Below are 20,335 nucleotides of genomic sequence, written 5' to 3'. Positions count from 1 at the left end.
GTTAATTTTCTAAGAGGCTATATATAGATCATGGATATAGACACAATACAAGATACTACATAAAAGGGAAACATCAAAGACATTTTCTCTTTTATTAAAACCATCAACAATAAGGACTTTGACAATAGTTTTCTTGCAGAGGTTATCAACAGCCGTCTACTCTAAACATAGGAATAAAACAACTTCTAATTTTTGGACACTGTGTTATATTATTCTCTAGCTGTAGGAAGATAATATAATGCTCCAGTCAAAAGAATAAGCTTTGGAATAATCTAAATTTTCACTCACTTTCTAGCAGTGTGACATTAAACTAGTTGTTTAACTTTTCTAAGGCTCAATTTCCTTATACATAAAATTATTATAATAATTACTTTATAAGGTGCCATAAGAAAAGTATTTAGCATAGTTTCTGTGCTATCTAATATTAACATAACAGTCATCACTATCACTACCTTTCTCTTTGTAAAATCATGTTAATGACCAAAAAAAGATAATTCTAATAAAAGCTCGTTTATATTGTATTCTAGTTAATATACACATAAACATATAAAGAAAAAGTAAAACATCTCTTAAAAGACTCAGTAAACAAACATAAAAGTATTATTTTGAGTTATAAACCTAACCTTGATTATGATGATGATAAAAATAATCACTATTAGGTTACTTTTCTTATGACTAACTTCTATTTAGATAATTTTCCTCTATTGATATTTTAAAATATTTCATAGTTGAATTACTTGGAAATGACTATTTCGTATAATGTTCTCAATATTATATTGACCATTTGACTCCAATTTCTTTAGAAAAGTTGGGGCCCCCATCTCTTCCCTTCAACAATATTTGTGAGTTGACAAATATCAAGGGCTATGCTGTAGCATGCATAAGAGATGCAGAAAGATACTGTTTAAATTAGTACCATCAATTTTCCTTTTATATTTCCCAACCTCATATTTATTGAAATGCATTAAATTACCTCAGACATCTGAGGATACAGCATTCAATTTATAATAATCTTTATGGTTAACTTAATTCCATTAACCTTATCTGTGAAAGGTGGCAAATTAAGGAGTGCAGAACGCACTTTCATTTCTTTGGTGGATGCTGTGAACTATTTAGATGATCGCTCTGTGGTTGGTGGAGGGAGTGTCCAGGAATTAGTCAGTTATGTAAGAAGACAAACCTTTCCTTTGGTCTGTTTCGCACAAAAGCTCTCTGCTGTGCTGGATGACACTGCTTGAATCACTGCAATTCAGATGATGCGAAGTGAAAAATGACTAGTTGGCATTTTCACCAATTTAAAGGCCTAAATTTTCATTTTCTGACCAGACTCTGCCTTAGCGAAAGTAATCTTTAAGGACTATTTAGGCATTTCAGTCTGAAAAGTTTTATGTTCTTGCCATAAAAATGTGTGTGTGTGCAAATTTGCATATACAAAGTGAGATTTTAGGTACTAGTATTGGATAATTAAAAGTTGTCTTTCCATGGCAATAAATTAATTTTCTGTGTCACGAGTCCCTTTTTTGGGGTACATGCACTGTTTAAATGATACTCACTGTATGGATTTGGTGGATTTGCTGCTTGCTTGTTTTACTACTCAAGAGAGCAATTAAGTATATATAGAGTTTTTTCAACCTATCAAATTTTACTTGGATGTGATTGTAAAGGCAGTGAAAGCTGCGTCATGCAACCTATGAAAACTCTGACTAGTGGGTTTCTATCCAGTCTCCTTAGTAAAGTTTGCACAACTCTAGCTCTGCATTCATACTGAATATCACTGGGGCTCTTTAACTTATTTGAAGGCTTTTATGACTTCTGAAAAGCAGATATTTTAAATTTTTTAACTGTCATCCTATATGGCCACTCTCCATTTGTGCTCTTTATTTGTAGTATTAGTTTTGCATTTTGAGTGTACAAGTCAGCCCCTTTGGTTCATACACATAACAGCATATATGTTTGGAGAGAACCTCAGGAAATATGTAACCACTCATTTAAAATGTTTGACCAATAGCGAGGTCACACTGAGAATAATACTTAGAAGAATTGAGTTGAGTTTTAGGCTACTAAAATTTGCTATACTCTGCAACCTAGGGCTGTATTCCTGACTCCAACAGGTCTTCTAAGAAATCATGCTGTTAATCTGACAGTAGATAGGCAAATGAGAAAATGATGGACACAACCATATTATAAAAGGTAGGTTTTAGGTGCATGGATCTGAAGACAGACCAACTGCTCAGTTCAAATCACAGTGGTGCTATTTAATAACTATGACCTTGAACAAGTTTCTTAGCTTCTTTCTGCCCCTCTGTCTTTATTTTTCAAATGAGTAACGATGGCACTGACTTTTTAGGTTTGTGGGAGAGATTTATATTGGTTAAAAGGTATACAGCATGTAGTGGTATTGTATGATATTTTACAATTACTATCATCACTACCTAGGGGAAAAGACACCAATGTCTAGAGATAGATAAGTATCTCTAGTTACTGACATCAGTAATTTGAGATGGGAGAACCACCAGCAAATCAGAACTTGGAGATGTATGCAGTCTGTATGCCACAGCTAGTTTTTGTTTGATTTTTGTTTGTTTTTATTTGCCAAGTTTTCTTAATTCCTGTTGGAAAACCTTTTGGGGTCACTTCCATTAGTGTTTGCAGGATTGCTTACTTATCTCAGGGGAAAGTGCCCATTAGCAGTGCAGTGTAGTGGTTGTGTCAGGAAAATCTATTAAATGGAGTCCTGAGAGTTCGTCTCTATAATTGCATAAATGTATGTTTCTCAGGGGCAGTGTTGTATAAGTAAATGGATATAAATCATAGAGTGCTAACACTAGATGGGAACTGAAAAGCTGCGTGGTCCAGCCCCCTTATTTTATAGATGAGAACACTGAGGCTCAGAAAATGGAGCGACTCATCCAAGGTCAAGGTAGTTGTCGTCTGGGATGAGGAAAATATCCAAACGTCTGCATAAATCCTAGGTTATTTTCACTGAAATTTAACGTCTAAATTAGTGTCTAAAAGAGTCCATTTAAAATAGCAACATTGTCTTCCACCCCAACATCTTTACGCTATTCAGAAAAACCTAGAAATCATGCTGGAAACCCATCCCTTCTTCCCTCAATCTCTGATTAAGACAAAAGCTTAAATCACACACTCTGCCATACAAAAGCAATCTAAAATATTGAGACTCACATGTGTAATATTACAAGTAAATCACCTACTTACCATGTATACTGCCAACATGTTTGCTGGGCAAACCTACTTAAAATTCATAGACATTAAACAACATTTCAGGACACCATCCCAAGACCTAATTAATGAAGTGAACTGACCTCTGACTGAAGAATGTATCCATGATGCTTTCAGTACAGAACAATAGCTCTTAACTATTGATAGCAGACACGTGAAATACAAGGCTCTCATTCTTCCCTTTCAAAAGTCGAACAGAACCACTGTCCCTTAAAGCTGATAGGCACGGGAAGAAGCTGGGAGGCCAAAGGTTCCCATTCATACAAAGTATGTGCTTCTCTAATGGCTATTTTCTTCCAACTCGGACTAGATATTTTATGTGGGAAGGAGGCTGCATGTGATTTCGTGAGTAAGCGAGAGAAACACAATGAGGGATGATACTGTCCCTTTAGTTGTCAGCCTCCCAAATGGGAAACAAACAGCAGAAGGATAAATGTAGCAGAAAGCAGAGGTGAGAAAGGGAACAGTTAGATATGGGAAACATCAAAGAACAAGAAATAGCAACAAACCGATGCCAGAAGCCAGCAAGAAAAGGGGAAATGTTATGAGTACCAGTAAAAATGCTGAAGAACAGCTATAAAGAGGGAGAAAATGCTCACAAAGGAGACCTTGAAATGACAATAATCCATTCCAGGATGAAAAAAAAGGAAAGCTTAGTACATTTCTCCAAGGCAAAAAAGTACATTTTTTTCTTAGAAAAAGTAAGTAAAACGAAGATAAAATGGATTGGAGAATGGAGGGGAAAAGAATAAAAGTAGATGTATACAGAAAGAGGTAGCCAAGGCTATGAGTAATGCCCCATCATTTCAGCTGGTGAGTTGTGCTGATATATAGCATGTTCCTGGGAACTAGCCTGCAATGCTGGGAATTAGGGATAGGAGAATGCTGTTGTTGAGAGAACATCAATTAACTAATTCCAAATGAAAGTTTGGCTGCCAATAAATAGCTGAGTGATCAGACCAAGTCACCTCTATCTGATGTTTCTCCCTGTCAAATAGGTAATGGTAAGATTTATTCTATTTAGCTCTTTAGGGGACTTTAATAAAGAGGTACTGGATTAATGCAAATATAAATGGAGGCAAAATAGCATAAATGTTTAAGAATATAGGTGGTTAAAAGGGCAGACTCAAAGCCAAATTTTCTGGGGTTGAAATCTAACTCCTTTTCATCTTATCTCTGTAGCCTTGGGCAGGTCAATTAACCTCTTGTCCTCAGTTTCTTCAGTTGTAAAATAGTTAATAATAACACCTACCTCCTAGGGTTACTGTGAGGAGTAAGTAAGCTAATAAATGAAAATGACTTAGAATAGTACCTATAACGTATTAAGGACAATCTTAACGATTTTCATTGTGTTGATGCTTTGGAAATAAACCCTCTATACGAATGTAACATACTGCATTCATTAACGGTACTACATAGGAATTAGAATTATTGATGTTGATAAAAAGTCCTATCTGACATCATCTTCTGTTCTGTCATTCATTTTCTCTTCTTCCTCATGGCTACACCTTTTCAGTTCTCTGTCTCTCTTAGTTCATTGCAAAAGAAAGTCATTTCTCATTTGCTGAATATATATTATTCAGCAAGCAATTATTGAGCACTTACTGTATGCAGGCACTGCCAGAAATATAAAGAGGTTTAAGGCACAATTTTTCCCCTGAAAGACATAAATCCAGCAAAAAAAGCAATTCATAAAAAATAATAAGAAATGCTATGATTACATTTATAAGCAAGGTTATTTCACCTGGGCTTACCTGGATGCTAAGGGCAGACATACTAAAAATATTAAAATAATAATTGAGTTTCGATGCTACTATACTACCTCAAACTTTGTTATCTCACATCTCACTTGTTAGTTTGTCTTTTGCTAGTGAAATTTGGGGCTGGAATCTCACTTTTCCTCACTCCTCCCCTACTGCTGCTAAAGAAAACAACTTTAGGGACCGTCCCCGTTGCCGAGTGGTTAACTGCGCGCTCCGCTTCAGCGGTCCAGGGTTTCGCCGGTTCGGATCCTCGCCGTGGACATGGCCCCGTTCATCAGGCCATGCTGAGGCGGCATCCCAAATGCCACAACTAGAAGGACCCACAGCTAAAATATACAACTATGTACTGGGGGGATCTGGGGAGTAAAGGGAAAAATAAAATCTTAAATAAAAGGAAACAGCTTTATTTTATACTTAGACACTTCTGATGACGTTGTCTCAGAATCTCATTCTATCAGACTAACAGTTCTCATACTAAGTTAAAGTGGTCGGAAAACATAGCACACTTATACGTATCTTTTATTTCCCTTGCTGCTAGCCTGTTTTATTCTGATAGTCTTGAGAGAGAACTGAAAAATAGCATTAACCTTATTTCTTAGGAACTTCAAGAAAGGAGGAAGCAATCTCCCAGCACAGTCAATTCCTATAAATGATGAGGCTCAGAATTATAATAAAGATATTTCTACAGGGACATGTATTTTCCTTAAGTGGTACAATTTTAATATGTGAGCACTTGGAAATTCTTATTCTTAATGAAATACAACAGTTGCAGAACCATGTCTACTATTTCACAGGCAACATTCTGCTTCTGATGCCAGTAGTTCTTGTTTTTAGCCCCCAAGCGTGGTTCCCTTACTTATGTGTGCATTTTACCAGCGTAATCTTCAGTAAACATTTTGCATATTTTGAGGAACCAGAATTGTTTTTGTTTTCTACAATAGAAAGTAATGCATGCTCACTGTCCAAAGTAGAATACAGAAAAACACACTGAAAGTAATAGTTGCCCATAATTTTATGATTCAGGAATAAACAGTGTTAGCTGTTTGCTACATACATTCCTTTTGAGAACTATATAATGATAACTAACATTTATTGAGCATTTTATATGCACCAGGCAGTTTCAATGACTTTATGTGTTAAATATTACCCATTTATGCCTCACAACAATTTTATGATATAACTACTACTATTATGCCATTTTTAAAACGAGGAAATCGGTGCAATAACAAGGTTGCAATAACTTGTTCATGATCACCGTGCCAGTATGAAATGGAGCCAAGATTCTAACCAGACAGTCAGGCTCAGAGCCCAGGTTCTAAAATACTAAGAAATAATGCCTTTTTAGTATTATAACATACATACAATTTTGTAAGATGCTTTATTTAATATACCATATATTTTTCCAACATCTTTAAACATTCTGTAAGAATATAACTTTCTTATGGGCTGCCTATAAATCTGTCAATTGGACATACCAGAATTATTTTAATTTCTATTTGATGGATATGTAGTTTGCTTCCAACTTTTCACTATGGAAATAATCTAGCATACTTGACAAAAATTCTGGGCAGGTGTACAAGTTTTGAGCGACTTTACTATTTAAATAAGCAGGTCTTGGACATCAGTGGTGTACATATCAATATGAAACATGCAGTAAATATTTGCCATGCTATAACTATGTTCCAAGAAAAGTGCTAGCAGGCAATAGGGAGTAGAAAGCTGTGAAGCCAGTCTTTTTATTCCTAAATATCATCTAACCTAATGGAGAGTGATCCCTGTGAAACAGTGCATTTCACTAGAAGCCAGATTGGTGTGTTGAGGAATGAATGGCAGGCGATGAAATTTTGACAATGGTTGGAAACTATCCTATCAAGGGTTATAGTTATAGTAACCAGGTTAGGTGATGTGAGGAGACTCATGTTTTAAGAAGACACATATGACAGCATTATAGACATGCGGGGATTTGTAAAGACCTACTTAACTGGATTTGTTTTACCATTTCTAGGGATTGCATGATGTTAAATATCATATATTACATTATCCTTGTCTAGGTGATGTAATTTATGGGTATGCCATTAACCGAATGCTGACTATAAGTAGAAGAATCAGTTCTGTTGCCTAAAAGTCTTGGATATAAATTAATGTGTTTAACAAGTAGCTTTTCCCAGGAGTTGGAAGTATTGAAGTTTTGGATGTTCTAGGAAATTTCCAAATAATCTCAGTTCCAAGTGGTAAGCAGACCATTCTCTGAGACTGGATCTTCTGCAGTATGTTTGTGGTCTTTTTTATTTTACTCCAAGACCTTGGCATGCCTCTAGGGTTTACTGACTAGCATTTAATTGAAAGCTGACTGAGTTATATATATACCTCCTATAGTTGATGGGTTTTGTTGCCAGAAATATCGTTTTGCTTATCAGTGGGGAAGGTTTTTGCTTCTACTGCTGGATTTAAAGTTGTCCCTCAAGATGCTATTACTCAGTTCATTGAGAAAAGCTTAAAGCTAAGGGAGGATAGATCTGAGCTGTGTTTGATGAAGCAGGCTGGGTGAAATAACACCTCTCAAGTTGGCTCAAGTTCTTCCAGATGTTCACATTTATATCAAAACTTAACACTTGGAGATATTCCATGTGATGAGATTTCTGTAGAAAAATTCTTTATATACAATTCCAATTCTAGAATGATTTTTTGGTCATTAGATGTGAAAATTAACACTGATCATCCACAAAATCAACCAGCTAGATTTTCATCCCATTTGACCTCTAAAGGCAAATACTTCTGTGACATTGAGTGTATCATTATCTACTTTTTTGTTCAAACTTTCTGTAACTCCATGGGAAAGACATGGAATCAAAGGAAAAGAACACTATTAAAAACCAAAGGAGTCATGAAGAATTGTGCTCAAAATCAAAGGTAAACATAGACATATACTCACCACTGTGATGTGATTATAGAAACTGTAAAGATGCTGGCTGAAGAGATGCAAAGGACTTGGCTTTCCATGAACTTAATGACTGAAACTAAAGTTCCTCCCTAGGAGATAGGCTGAAATCATAGCACAGTTTGAATAAAAGTATACCTTTCCAAGGTTACTGCAGAACAATTATGGCTGGGATCCTTCACTCTTGTAGAGAAAGCTCTATAACCTCTTATTTTAAACTGACTTCCATTGAGCAATAATGCCTCCCAGCTTGCACTTTCAGGCCTGTATTGGGTAATGTGTTTACAGGCTGGTCTCATTTTTCTTTTTGTAATAGGAGATGGGTAGCTTACTGCTACTTGGAAGCGACTTCAGGGAACACGATTTTCAAGGTGGTAGTTTAAAAAATGTGATTATTGGGAATAACAACTCCAGAGACAAAGATTTAATGGGATTACTTCCAATTTATTCAGTACATCACCAGGTTATTGAAGTTCTAGTTTTAGATCTGTGCATTCAGAGTCCACATTGTTCCCTGATGTATTGTATATTTAGGTTCTTACTACCATATGTAGGTTTTAAGTTTGCCTCAAACTCTCCGTAGGAGCTTAACCTATCAGAACAATTATCGCAGCCGGATCTTTGGCAGCTCTACTCCTTGCTTACTTACCACTACTCTTTCTTTCAAATCAAGATATGGAAAACATACACTACTAAAAGGAGGAAAACCCATCTCCAACACCATTATTGTGTTTTCCAGTTCAGAAGCTTATTTTGTATGCATCATTTGATTTAATTTCCTCCAAAGCCTTGGGAAAGGTGAGATTTTATCATCTTATTATTGTTGTTGATAAATAGCAGCTACTATTTATTTAGCACTGACTCTACATCAGGAGCTGTGCTAAACACCTTGTAGTTGATCCAAACAATACTCTTAGGAAGCTGGAATTAATATTATGCCCATTTTACAGATGATGAAATCATGGCTTAAATGACATGCCCAGTTTACACAACTAGTGTGTAGCAGAATTGTATTGCCATGCTGTTTTGTAGATGGACACTAGTGATGCCAACAGTTTAAATAGGCTGCCCCAGGTTTAGTTCCTAATGCCTTCCAACTGCAACCCCAATGCTTATATGGTACTCTGAGAAGTAGACGAAGGAGCAACCCCACCCTGGCCCACAGGAGGACCAATTTTTTAAGAAAGCACACTTTTTTCCAGTTTGTGCTTTATGCCAGTGTCACAAGGATGGGTGAGTGGAGTGTGGGTATGGACTTCAACCCCTCCTCATCCCCCTTGATCAAGCACCTTTGTGCAAAGCACAATACCCAGAGCCATAAGCAGTAGCCCTGGCTGTCCTCATTGAAACTAAAAACTGGGCATTCCAAAATAATGTTAAGGGAAATATCCAAAAGAATTTTCTATGAGTATGTGCTCTTAGAAGCTGTAGGAAGTAAAATATGTACTCCACTAATTACGTTTCTAATATGCTCACATTTTCCCTTCGCTGCCAACAAAAATGTTTAACAAGATATAATCTGACAACACTCATGCTAAAACTCCCTGAAGCCAAAATGTGTCACTAGTCAAAATGACCCTCATCTTCACAAGCCCTTGAAGAGGAGTTGAGGATCATTTATAAAGTGGATTTAACCACAGGGTGATACATTGTGCTACAGTTATGCTAGTGAGCTTGGGGATTATTTTTTGTTTTTATTTTAATTTACCACTGTATCCCTTTTCAAAATCAATTACTTTTAACTACATAGCTACCCTGGGCATAAAGCAAATGTCCTATAACTTGGATATGCTTTCCACTAAAGTACTGACAAAGTAATAGATTTAATGTGCACCTAACTATAATAAGCAAATAAAAAATAGCATGAGTGTGTAATGAGGACACTGGTAATCACAAAAGAGTTTTACAAAAATGTCTGTGACTGGGGATGTTCTGGTTTGAGAGGCTCAGGAATTTTTAGCTTGGAAGATGTCAAACCGGGAAATTTTCATGAGAACACACAGCTGATTGATTTGAAGGAGCACGGTCTAGGGAGTAGTTCTCAAACTTACATATCAATCACCTGGGGAACTCTGTAAACGTGCAAAGGCCCAAGCCATATCCCTGCTTTAAGGAACTTAGGCCTCTGTGTTCTGTAGTAACTCTTCAGTTGATTCTGATGCACACCTAATTTGAGAACAAGTGGTCTGTAGGCACAGATTCTCACACTTGGCTACACAGTAGAATCACTGGAGTCTCCCACCTAGAAATTCTGATTTTATTGATATTAAGTGCAGTTTGGGCATTGGGAGGTTTAGAACCTCTTCAGGTGATTCTAATATTAGCAAACTTTGAGAACCCTTAGTCTAAGGCCTTGCTACCCATTGTGTGGTCCAAAGACCAGCAGCTGCAGCCGCAGCCACAACATCTGAGAGTGTGTTGGAACTACAGAATCTCAGGTCTCACCTAGAATTATTGAATCAGAATCCACCATTTACCAAGTTACCCAGGTGATTTGCATGCATATTAATCTTTGAGACATACGGGGCTAGGGAGTCAGAGCTGAATTTTTAGCCATTTCTAATTAGCTAGGTGATTCTGAGAAACCTCTCTAAGCTAGTTTCCTCACCTGTAAAATGGGCATAATGATAACCACGTCAGTCTTGCAGGCTTGCTGGAGAGATTCTTGAATTGCAATACCGGAAACCCTTAGCTTAATTCCTGGATCAGTGAAGATACTCACAAAACATTAAGTCCCTCTTAATGGACAGAGTTGTTGTGAACTTTTTCAGCACCAGTGGACAGAGGGCAAATGAAGCAAAACATTGTCAGTGACGGCCATCACAGGCAATCCCCTATTTGTCGTATTAGTGAAGGTTCTTTGTAGATGTGAATTCAAGGTGGTTTTCATTAATTCAAAAGAATAAATGCTTCTCAGATGCAAGCGTTTTCTTCTAAAAGGATACATTATCAGAAAGCAGTTCTTAGCTGCAATGTCCTTGAAGTTACCTTGTTCACCCTGCATTGTGCGATTGTGATCAACTTAATCATACAATGCCACCTATTCATACTGCTATCTTGTTTTCCCTTTTAGATCTTAATTCGTTATTTCCCTCCTCCCTGGCCAAGAGCTTATTTCTTTATAGAAACTCATATTTAGGGCTCCTTTTATTCTCTTGAAGTCATTACTGTAATTATTTTTTTTCTTAATTTCTCTAACTTTTGCCCCACAAAATATTTTCTCATTATTCCGGTTCTGCTCCCTGAATTAAGACATGGAACTGACTTGTTCAGAAAGTTTACATCTGATTGAGAGGGCATGACAATACTTTCTTTGCGGTATAATCATTTTCACATTAAGAGGAAAGTAGAAATTTCTAATGGGATACCACAGAAGAAATACCCTCAACTAATCTTTCTAAGCAGGACGACAATGAGTAATGATTACAGTTAATGAAGTTAGGCAACCTCCATTTCCATTCACTTAGCAGCACTGCTAATTATATACTCATTCTACAAGGTTTCTTTAGTTGTGTAATTTTGGATGCAGTGCTCTTTGTAGGCAAGGGGATGCCATACGATTAATGAGCTTTTTCCCACCAACACCTCCTGTTCTCTCCAAATGAAATTTCCACGTCTGAAAATTAAGAGTAGGGAAAAGAGCAAGGGAAAAAAACCAGTCACCTTTTTTTTCCCCCAGCACAGCACATGTTTATAATTGCAGAATATTTTATGGTAAAGAAAACAGAAGCATTTAATTTCTTTTGGAGCCTTGGGAAAGTGTGGCTTATTTAAAAATGAAATAAGTACAGAACTTGTCTTTTTAAAATATAAATGGCAATGACAATGTCACTTTGTATTATATGTTCTTGTTCAGTTTAAATAAACATGTATTGTGCACTTACTGTTTGCCTGGCCCTGAGTCTACTAAGTGAAAAAGACGTAAGCCCTAACTCTGCTTCCAAGTTTCTTTACATGGTCTTCAATCGTTTTAATAACTTACTCTTTAAAGAAAGCTGAGAGAACTGTAGCTCTACTTGGGTATATTGTTAATGAAGCACTTGAAAAAAATTAGTTTATGTGCTTTGATCAGATGGGGATTGACATACTTAAGAGTTTTATTTTTAATCTGAAAATCCACTTCAGTCTTATGCTCTGGGTAAACAGTCATTACACAAGGCTGGTACAATTCTGCACTTTCAAGAAGCAGGAGTCAATGTTGAACTTCAAATATAATCTCAAGTAAGTTATTCATATTATTCCTTTTATTTAAAGAAAATCAGAGTTTACATGGATGGATTTTTGCTTCAATCTTCCATAATCTCCATTTGCTTTAAGAATTGTGCATTGAGGCTTGTATTTAGTTTAAGATTGTTTCAGGTTTTAGAATTGATTTTTAAAGATATATCTGGAGGAAGATATTTGGATGTCAAGCACTTTTACTTTTATATTTTCACAGGAAGTTCAAATGTGTTTTGAGCAGCACTGGACGTTTTAGAGGGGTTATTTTGCTCAGGGCATCATACAGGCGCACAACTTTACAGGTCCACTTTCTTCTTTATGCGTCCTCCTTTCTGCTTCTCTTTCATAACATCAGTTTGCATAAATGAGTGCACTGTCGAGTTCACATGAAGACTAGACAAAAATACAGGTGTCCTCATAATAATCAGCTCCTTTAATTCTCCTCTCTGGTTTATGCTTCAGTCTCATAAAAATCCTATATAAAGCAGGCGGCACAGTTATTACTAGAGGAACTGAGGTTACTGATTAGAAGGGAACGTAATCAGGTAGATTGAGCCTGTGAGGGAAGAAACCATTGCTGTGAGAGGGGAGTGTTTGCAAAACGCTCTCTCTGAATCTGTGAAGAACACCTCACTTTTCACGGCAACCGGAGTGGAAGAAACAGGTGCAAAAAGATTGTGCGTTTGTCTGCTTTTGTGAAGCTAGTCAGAGATTATGTACCTGCTTTATCTGTGCTTGGCTATGACTCTACCTCCAGGTTTATCAGACCCCATAGAATGTGTAAGAGAAAAGTACCAACAGGGAAACCAGCAAAAAGCTTTCCTATGAAGGTGTAGCAAGCCACCGCAGAATTTGAAATGTCTGAGGTCTCATCTGGTGAGTAAAAGCTGCAGATAAATGCAACAGCCATTCAGAAGGATGATAAATGCCACAAGCATTCGGAATCAGGCTTCCCCAAAGGTGACTCCTTTGGTCAATTTGCAATCTCTGGGATGAATTTGGCTCACTCCTATTCCATATGCTCTCTCTAAAAGTTAAGATGGGGCTTTTGTTATGAGGAAGGGAGGGAAGGGGTTTGACATCAACGAGCTATAGGATGATGCAAATCACTGAAATGAGACGGAACTCAGATTCTACTTTTCGGGTTATGGCTTTTATGAACTTTGTCTTCAGGAATCGAAAATTATTTCTGGCATGAAGAAACAAGAAAAGCAATTAACAACCCAGACCTTAAACAGTAAACAATAATATTTCTACTTCAAATTAAATTTCTAAGGTCCTAGACTAAATCCATAAACTTATTAGAAATCTAATGTGAACAATTTTTGTCTTAACAGAAATACCTATGTGATATACGTATAGTTTCAAGGATTTTTTAATAAAAGAGAAGGAGAATAATAAGAATTGTTGTGAATAGTAATTTAGACATGATCAGACATGCACAACTTATTAGGAAGCAAACTAGGCCACTGGTTATAAACAATAATTCCAAGCTGCCTAATTACCTGAAATATTTAAGAATGATTTTAAAGAGTAAACATTTATTGTTAAATGCTAGCTTTTAAATAAAGTAAAAAGATGTAGTGATTAATCATGTTATCTTTTTTTTAATTATAGGATGTCCTAAAATTCTAAATTAGCAAAGATTTATTGCCGGTGTATACAAACTGTATATTGAAAGAACATTAATTCATAAATTATGGATTTTTATTCAAATTCAAATCTTCTGACTTCGACAATTTTTCTATCATTAGGAAGGAAGATGGCTAGTTTTTTGGGGGAGGGCAGAGCTAAAGAAGTTGAGATTAAATAAACCTTTTAGAAATTATGTATATATACGTATTAGGAAAAATGACACCCAAAGTTAAAAGTATGTTTGGATCACAAGCTGTCCCATAACTTGATTGTAAGAAAGGCTATCCACTTTTGCAAGTCTTATCTCTTATTTGCTCTGAACTAAATGGTTGCCATTTCCCTCATATATTACCTTTTACTAATCTCCTTCTAAATATTTTTTTATTTTTATATTTGGATTTTATTCATCAGACAGATTGTCCTGGAAGTACAGAGGCCAGTTAATGGTTTATGAGTTCAAGCTGAGCCGAATATAACTAAGCTCTGTCTTGCTTGACATTTCATCAAAAGCTGTGTTGATTTGCAATGTTTACCGACCTATTCATTGAACCCTCACAGCTTGAACTATGCCACCAAGCTTGCTGACATTGCTGAGATTATCTCTAAATGCACGTACAAATGGAGGAGGAAATAGAGAAACAGAAAAATAAGTTAAAAACAATCCTTGACCTACTTAATAAATTATGCTTATATAGTCCTTGATTTATTTATTTGATTGTTTCCCTCAAAGCCCCATGACAATTTTTCTCCTTTGATCTTCACGAAAACTCTGGAAGAAGATAGACTAGAGCTGTAGTCCTCGGCCTTGAGTGGGCATCAGAATACCCTGGAGAGCTTGTTAAAATACAGCTTGCCAGGTCCGGCCCCCAGAGTTTCTGATTCAGTCCTTCTGATGTGTGGCCCAAGAATTTGCATTTCTAAAAAGTTCCTCAGGAGATGCTGATGCTGCTGGTGTGGGGACCACACTTTGAGAACCACTAACAAGATGAGAAGATTCTCATTTATGAATCAGTATCACCAAGATTCAGGTAGATTAAGAATTTGTCTCATGAGAATTTATCCAGTTGGAAGACATTCTAGGCAGAGGAAATAGACTCATGGGAAATTGGGAGAATTGTGAATTGCCAAGGATGGCTGGGTTATCCAAGTTTGGTGGGAGATAAAAGGGTAAAGAAAAAGATGTGCTTTCTGAGAGTTTTCCTTTTTGATGAAAGGACAAAAGACTTATGAAATTAACTAATGCAATGAGAACTGTAGGGGCTTCAAGAGGTAGTCAATGGATTGAGATTTATGTGTCAAGTAAATATTAAGGGCTCAATAAACTTCTTGTTGTATGAATTTAAAAAAGAATTTGGCTCATGTTCATCATTAGAAACAAAATACTTATTTTCTGTCTCTTACTCTAGTTACCTGGGTTCTCTTTATACATTGTTTAGAGAAGTTTTCCACTGCACAAGAAAATAAACACAGATCCCTCACAAAATGGAAGCATTTGTTAAATTAATATTTAATGTTAAAATATTGAGTATTTTGGGAAATTATTCTGCAGAAAATAGCACAATTACTAAAGGAAACAGCTGGTCATTAGTACTCAAATATGTAATGTAAAGAGTCAATTTTTAATTATTCTTTTGATTCTGATTCCCTGAGATACCTCCCTAAGTAAGGATATAGTCTGTGATATTTTTAACAAAAAGAAAGCATGATCCATGTTTTATCAGCACTTGAGTCTATATCGTACATCAAAGCCTTCCCTTTTAGGTTAGTAAAAATAAGATGTTTTTCCAACTCACTTTACTGAAGCCACAGTTTGGAAACTTAAACCGTAACAAAAATGTATATTTTACTTAATTATAATGCCTAATAAAAATTAAAACATATCTTTTAAGATACTAATAACTAAATTGAAGCATTTGAAAAATTGTAACCTTCACTATTTTTGTAAGTTATATGCTCACTTGTTATGGTCCATTTCTTTCAGGAAATTTTAAGATTTGATATATTCTAATGGGGTACAACATTTAGATTAAATGTATAATATGGATAATTGACTTTTAATGGAATTTAACCCAGATGTTTGTACCTTAGAGTTGGGAGTGGGTAGGCCTGTAAGGAAGCAGAGATTTTTATTACAATCATTTTCTCAATTTTCTTGAGTAAATATATCAAGAAAGTAGATATTTTCATTTATTTTACTTTTACAGTGTATTCTTTTGTCTATGTAAGACAAAAAATGTCTTACCTATCGCATGCTGCCTATAGGCTTCAGAAATCTTGAGAGTTCTGATAGCATTTTCATGTTATTTTAATTCATATGCTTCTAAGTTGATGAAATGAAGGTAATGCTTTGAAAGCAAATGTACCACATTTCTCATGTTTAAATAATGTATCAAATGATTTCTTTTGGGTTGGCTCACTTATCAGTTTAGTATTTTTCACTTTCCCTTTCATGATTAAAGCAACTCAAAAATACTAAAATGGATAATATTTATGATGATAAATTATGGTGTTATTATGAAAATAAAACTGTCTTTAATGGCGTTTCGTAGTACAAATTTGAGAAAAAGGACTAACGCTGTACTAGGTCTCTCATATCTCTTGGCTTTCATCACTGACTCCTTAGCACTTAATACCTGCCTGGAATGTAACGAGCATTCAATAAACTAGCTGAATGAGTGAATGAATGAATCCTACAGACAAATTTGCCTAGGACAAAAAAGAAGAGATATTTTATTTCGAATTTTAATGCTGTTTGTTTTGGTCCAAATGAACAATATCTATGATATTTTGTTCTGATAGCTATTTGGTCATTAATTGGATGTAAGAACAAAAGGCATTTGGTTTTTTGTTTTTATTATTAGTATTGGATTTCTTTCACAAACTCATTTGAGTCTTTCAGGATACAATCATCTATTCACCTTTTCAGTTTTCTGATTCCTTATGGTCAGGCCAAAATCGTATCTCTTCAATCAAACACACGCGCACGCACGCGCGCGTGCACGCACACACACACACACACACACACACACACATACACACACACACAGAGTCCATGTAGTTTGTTTTGGGCCAGCATTTGAAATTGAAATGGTTGTTGGAGGAAGCAAAAATCTGAAATAGATGGATTTTTTACCAGTCAATCAGAACTCACTCTCTCTGTTTTAGGAAAGGTGTTGGGAATATGGTTAAGAGAGGGAGAGGAAGAGAAATGAAAGAGTTGGAAGGCAGTCACCACCTTTTTGTACCTTCTTAGGCAGCTTTACAGGTGCCATAAGCAGAAAAAGGGTTCTGCTTTGCTTTATTCCACATTCAAGACTCAAGCTGAGATTGAACATGAACCTGTGAAAAAGTTCTTTTAAATTAAACTTAAGTCACTTGAAAATACAATATGTAAGGTTTTTTGGGGTTTTTTTTTTTAAAGTGAAGAGTTCGATCCTGTCTACATAATGAATTGTGACTAAGAGATGCTGAAGTTATCACAAAATTATCAGAAAATCTAGATAAATCTCTTTCCTAAAAAAAAAATGAGCATCAATTGTGTCTAACACAGCCCTTTGGAAAAAAAGAAAGGAGGAGAAATCTTGCTATATATTTAAAGATAATGAAATTATCTATTGTGGCTAGCTGCATTAGATTATTTGACTTAAATTTTTGATACAAACAATTTCAGTGTGAATTAAAAGTATATGTTGAGTATGTGCCTTACTATAGAGAGTATCATTTGTCCAACAGATTATATTATTTAACCACCTTTGGAATCGTAATTGTTAATCATAAACTAAACCAAACCAAAAATAAAGTATACCACATGTGAAGTCATTCCAATGAATAAAACAATTTCTGTGTGAACTAGCCTGCTGTTCAAATTTGTTTATAGTTATGCTTCAAATACTATTTATCAAAATACTGACAGACTCCTGCAAGGACAATTTTGAAACACTTACCTTGAAGATTTCTAGGACCCTGGAAATATTTCTATTGGCTTTAAAATAACCACAAAACAACAATAAAAAATACTTGTACTCAAGGCCATATATAGCACAAATAAAAAGAGATTTTGTAGAGCAGATTTTGAAACATAAATAGCTTTTGTGGTTCAGCAATTTCCAATTATCCTGTTTTTAAAAGTCCACAAATTTCTAAAAAATTGAGTATTGAGTAGAGATTATAAAATTCAACAGATATTGGCTTATATTTGAAAATTTTGGAACCAGTGAGGAGGTGGTACAAGTTGATAATGGCAATGTGATGTCAAGGTATTACAATTCATTTTAATGCTATTAACCAACTGAAAAATGTATAAAACATTCTTACACATTTTAGTAGACCAATAAAAAGTTTGCAAATAGCATCCCCAAAATGAACTGAAGAATTTGGGGGTTTTATTTTCCAGTCTTCAAATAAGGGAGGTTGGACTAGATGATGTATAAGGTCCCTCATGTAGCTCTTAACATTAACTCCTTTAAAGAGTGTTTCAGTAGAGGAGAGAAATAAACAAGGTCCTAAAGGGGAAAGAAGAGTAGATGTTGCTGATGCTCTGCCACGTATCTCCTTCCTGACCTGAGTTCAGTGCAGTTCCTCGCTCTCCCCCCTCAAGAGTTCCTATCTCTTTCTCCGCTGCTCTACCTGAGGGCTTACTCCAGCACCATGAGAGCTTGTTTTGCTGCAAACAGTTGCAGCTGTAAGCTAGAAATATTGAGGGGGGGAGGAGTGTGTGTTAAAGAGGCGATGTCACTAGGAGTAACCTTTAACCAGTAGGGGATGGGAGTCTTTAGAAAAAACACCCCAGCCTTCTCATCCTCTGGCAGGACAGTTCTGAGGCATGTTCCCCACTGTTCAATGCTCAGTCCAGCGAGTTTGAACCCAGTTGCCCCCAGCAGTAATGTGCTTATTAACACATCCTGTATTGCCTCCTCTCTCTTCCTAATCTCACTTTCTCCACCCTCTCACTTGTACTTTCTGAAATCAATTGCTAGATAACCTACCTGCCCCCTAATCCCTCAGCTTGCTGTCTGTTTGGGGAGAATTTAAATTAACACAGAGTGTCAGAAAGAAATTATTTCATGTGCTTTAAAAAAAGAGGGCAAGGGCACTTAAGATGATAGAGTGAAGGAGGGGGAGAGACTTCAGACTTGATGACTTTGCTCTGTTTAGCAACTAAAGAACAGTCATCCATCAAGATGAGGCAGGAGGTGGAGAGGAAGGAAACAGTTTGTGAACCTGAAAAGCAGTGGGAAAGTTTAGAGGAGCTGCTCTATGAAATGTGCCAGACTGTCGCAAAACATGAATAAAAGGCTCATGGAGCAGCAGAGGAAGTAGATGATATCATTCATATCTTTTGATTCCATCCTAATCTAAGTTATCCTTGGACATGGCAATACCCACCCCCAACCTGTCTTTGCCTCCTGTGCTTTTGACCATTCTCTCGCTCCATTCTCCACGTAGCATCCAGAGTGATGTTTGAAAAATGTGAACCAGGTTGTGTTTCTCTCTGGTTAAAGAGGATTATTGTTCTGATTCAATTCTTTCCTCTTCCTTCTATGCAGTCTCACTGAGCTTCAGCCACACTGACCTGCTCTCATTTCTCAAATGCCAGACTCATTTCTGGTATTGCTTCTGCCTGAAATGCTCTCCTCATCCAACCCCTATCTGCTTTGATTCCTGCTGAAGATACAGTAACAAACATAGTGTCAGGCACGGTGTCTTAGCTTAATATATATTTGCTGAATACATTAATGAAAAGGGAAGAGTAGAGCCAGCCTGATGGCCTAGTGGTTAAAATTCAGTGTACTCTGCTTTGGTGGCCCAGGTTCGGTTCCCAGTTGTGGAACCACACCACCCGTCTGTCAGTTGCCATGCAGTGGCAGAAGTTCACATAGAAGAACCAGGAGAACTTACAACTAGTATATACAACCATTCACTGGGGCTCTGGGGAGGAAAAAAGGAAGTTTGGCAACAGATGTTAGCTTAGGGCAAATCTTTCCCTGCAAAAAGAAAAAAGGAAGAGTAGGGTTTAGTTGGTGGTGGATAAATAGTAATTTACTGAGGCACAAGCTCTATATCATTTGAGGTTTCACTAGCTAAGAGAAATAGACATTTGGAGAAAGAAGGTAGTAGTTATGATTCTGGATTGGGGAAGAATATATGTGAAGTCCGAGATGATGTTCGTTGTATGTAACACAGAAGTGGTCAGTTGGAGTCCTGGCTAGGTGGACATCAAACTGTGGCTTGTGATAAATGGGAATGAGTGATGTTAATATCAAAGATGATGGTAGTGTAGTAGGTTGGGGGAGGTTAGAATTAGTGTCAGATACAAAAGTTGTAGTTGATAGTGGTAGTTTTAGTGAGAAGCTGTTCCAGATCTGTGAAGAAGCATGCTAAGAAAGCCCAAATGATAAAAGTAGCATATTCTTGTGGATAAGGAGATTGACTTAAATGGAGTAAAAGTTAGTGTTGAAAAGCAACGTGACACAAGGACAAATAGACAAGTTGGCTTGGTTAATATAATACCCATGAGGCAAGAAAAGCTATGCTG

The 20,335-nt window shown here is 36.3% G+C and overlaps 1 protein-coding gene across 12 annotated transcripts in view; it reads left to right on the top strand.

Moving 5' to 3' along the window:
- Positions 1-20,335, top strand: part of DMD (dystrophin) — a 2,265,680-nt gene that overhangs the window by 417,840 nt on the left and 1,827,505 nt on the right. Inside the window, exon 1 of one of the 12 annotated variants that reach the window (XM_070503120.1) lies at positions 12,671-13,041. The exons of the other annotated variants lie outside the window; for them this stretch is intronic. Within the exon in view, the coding sequence (XP_070359221.1) occupies positions 13,023-13,041 (19 nt within the window). The 5' untranslated portion in view covers positions 12,671-13,022. Of the gene's footprint in view, positions 1-12,670; positions 13,042-20,335 lie in introns of those variants that run through there. 12 annotated transcript variants of the gene reach the window in all.

The sequence above is a fragment of the Equus asinus genome, chromosome X (genome assembly GCF_041296235.1).
Source record: "Equus asinus isolate D_3611 breed Donkey chromosome X, EquAss-T2T_v2, whole genome shotgun sequence".
NCBI lineage: Eukaryota > Metazoa > Chordata > Mammalia > Perissodactyla > Equidae > Equus > Equus asinus.
Note: the sequence above shows the minus strand (reverse complement) of the source record. Positions and strands in the feature narration are given on the sequence as shown.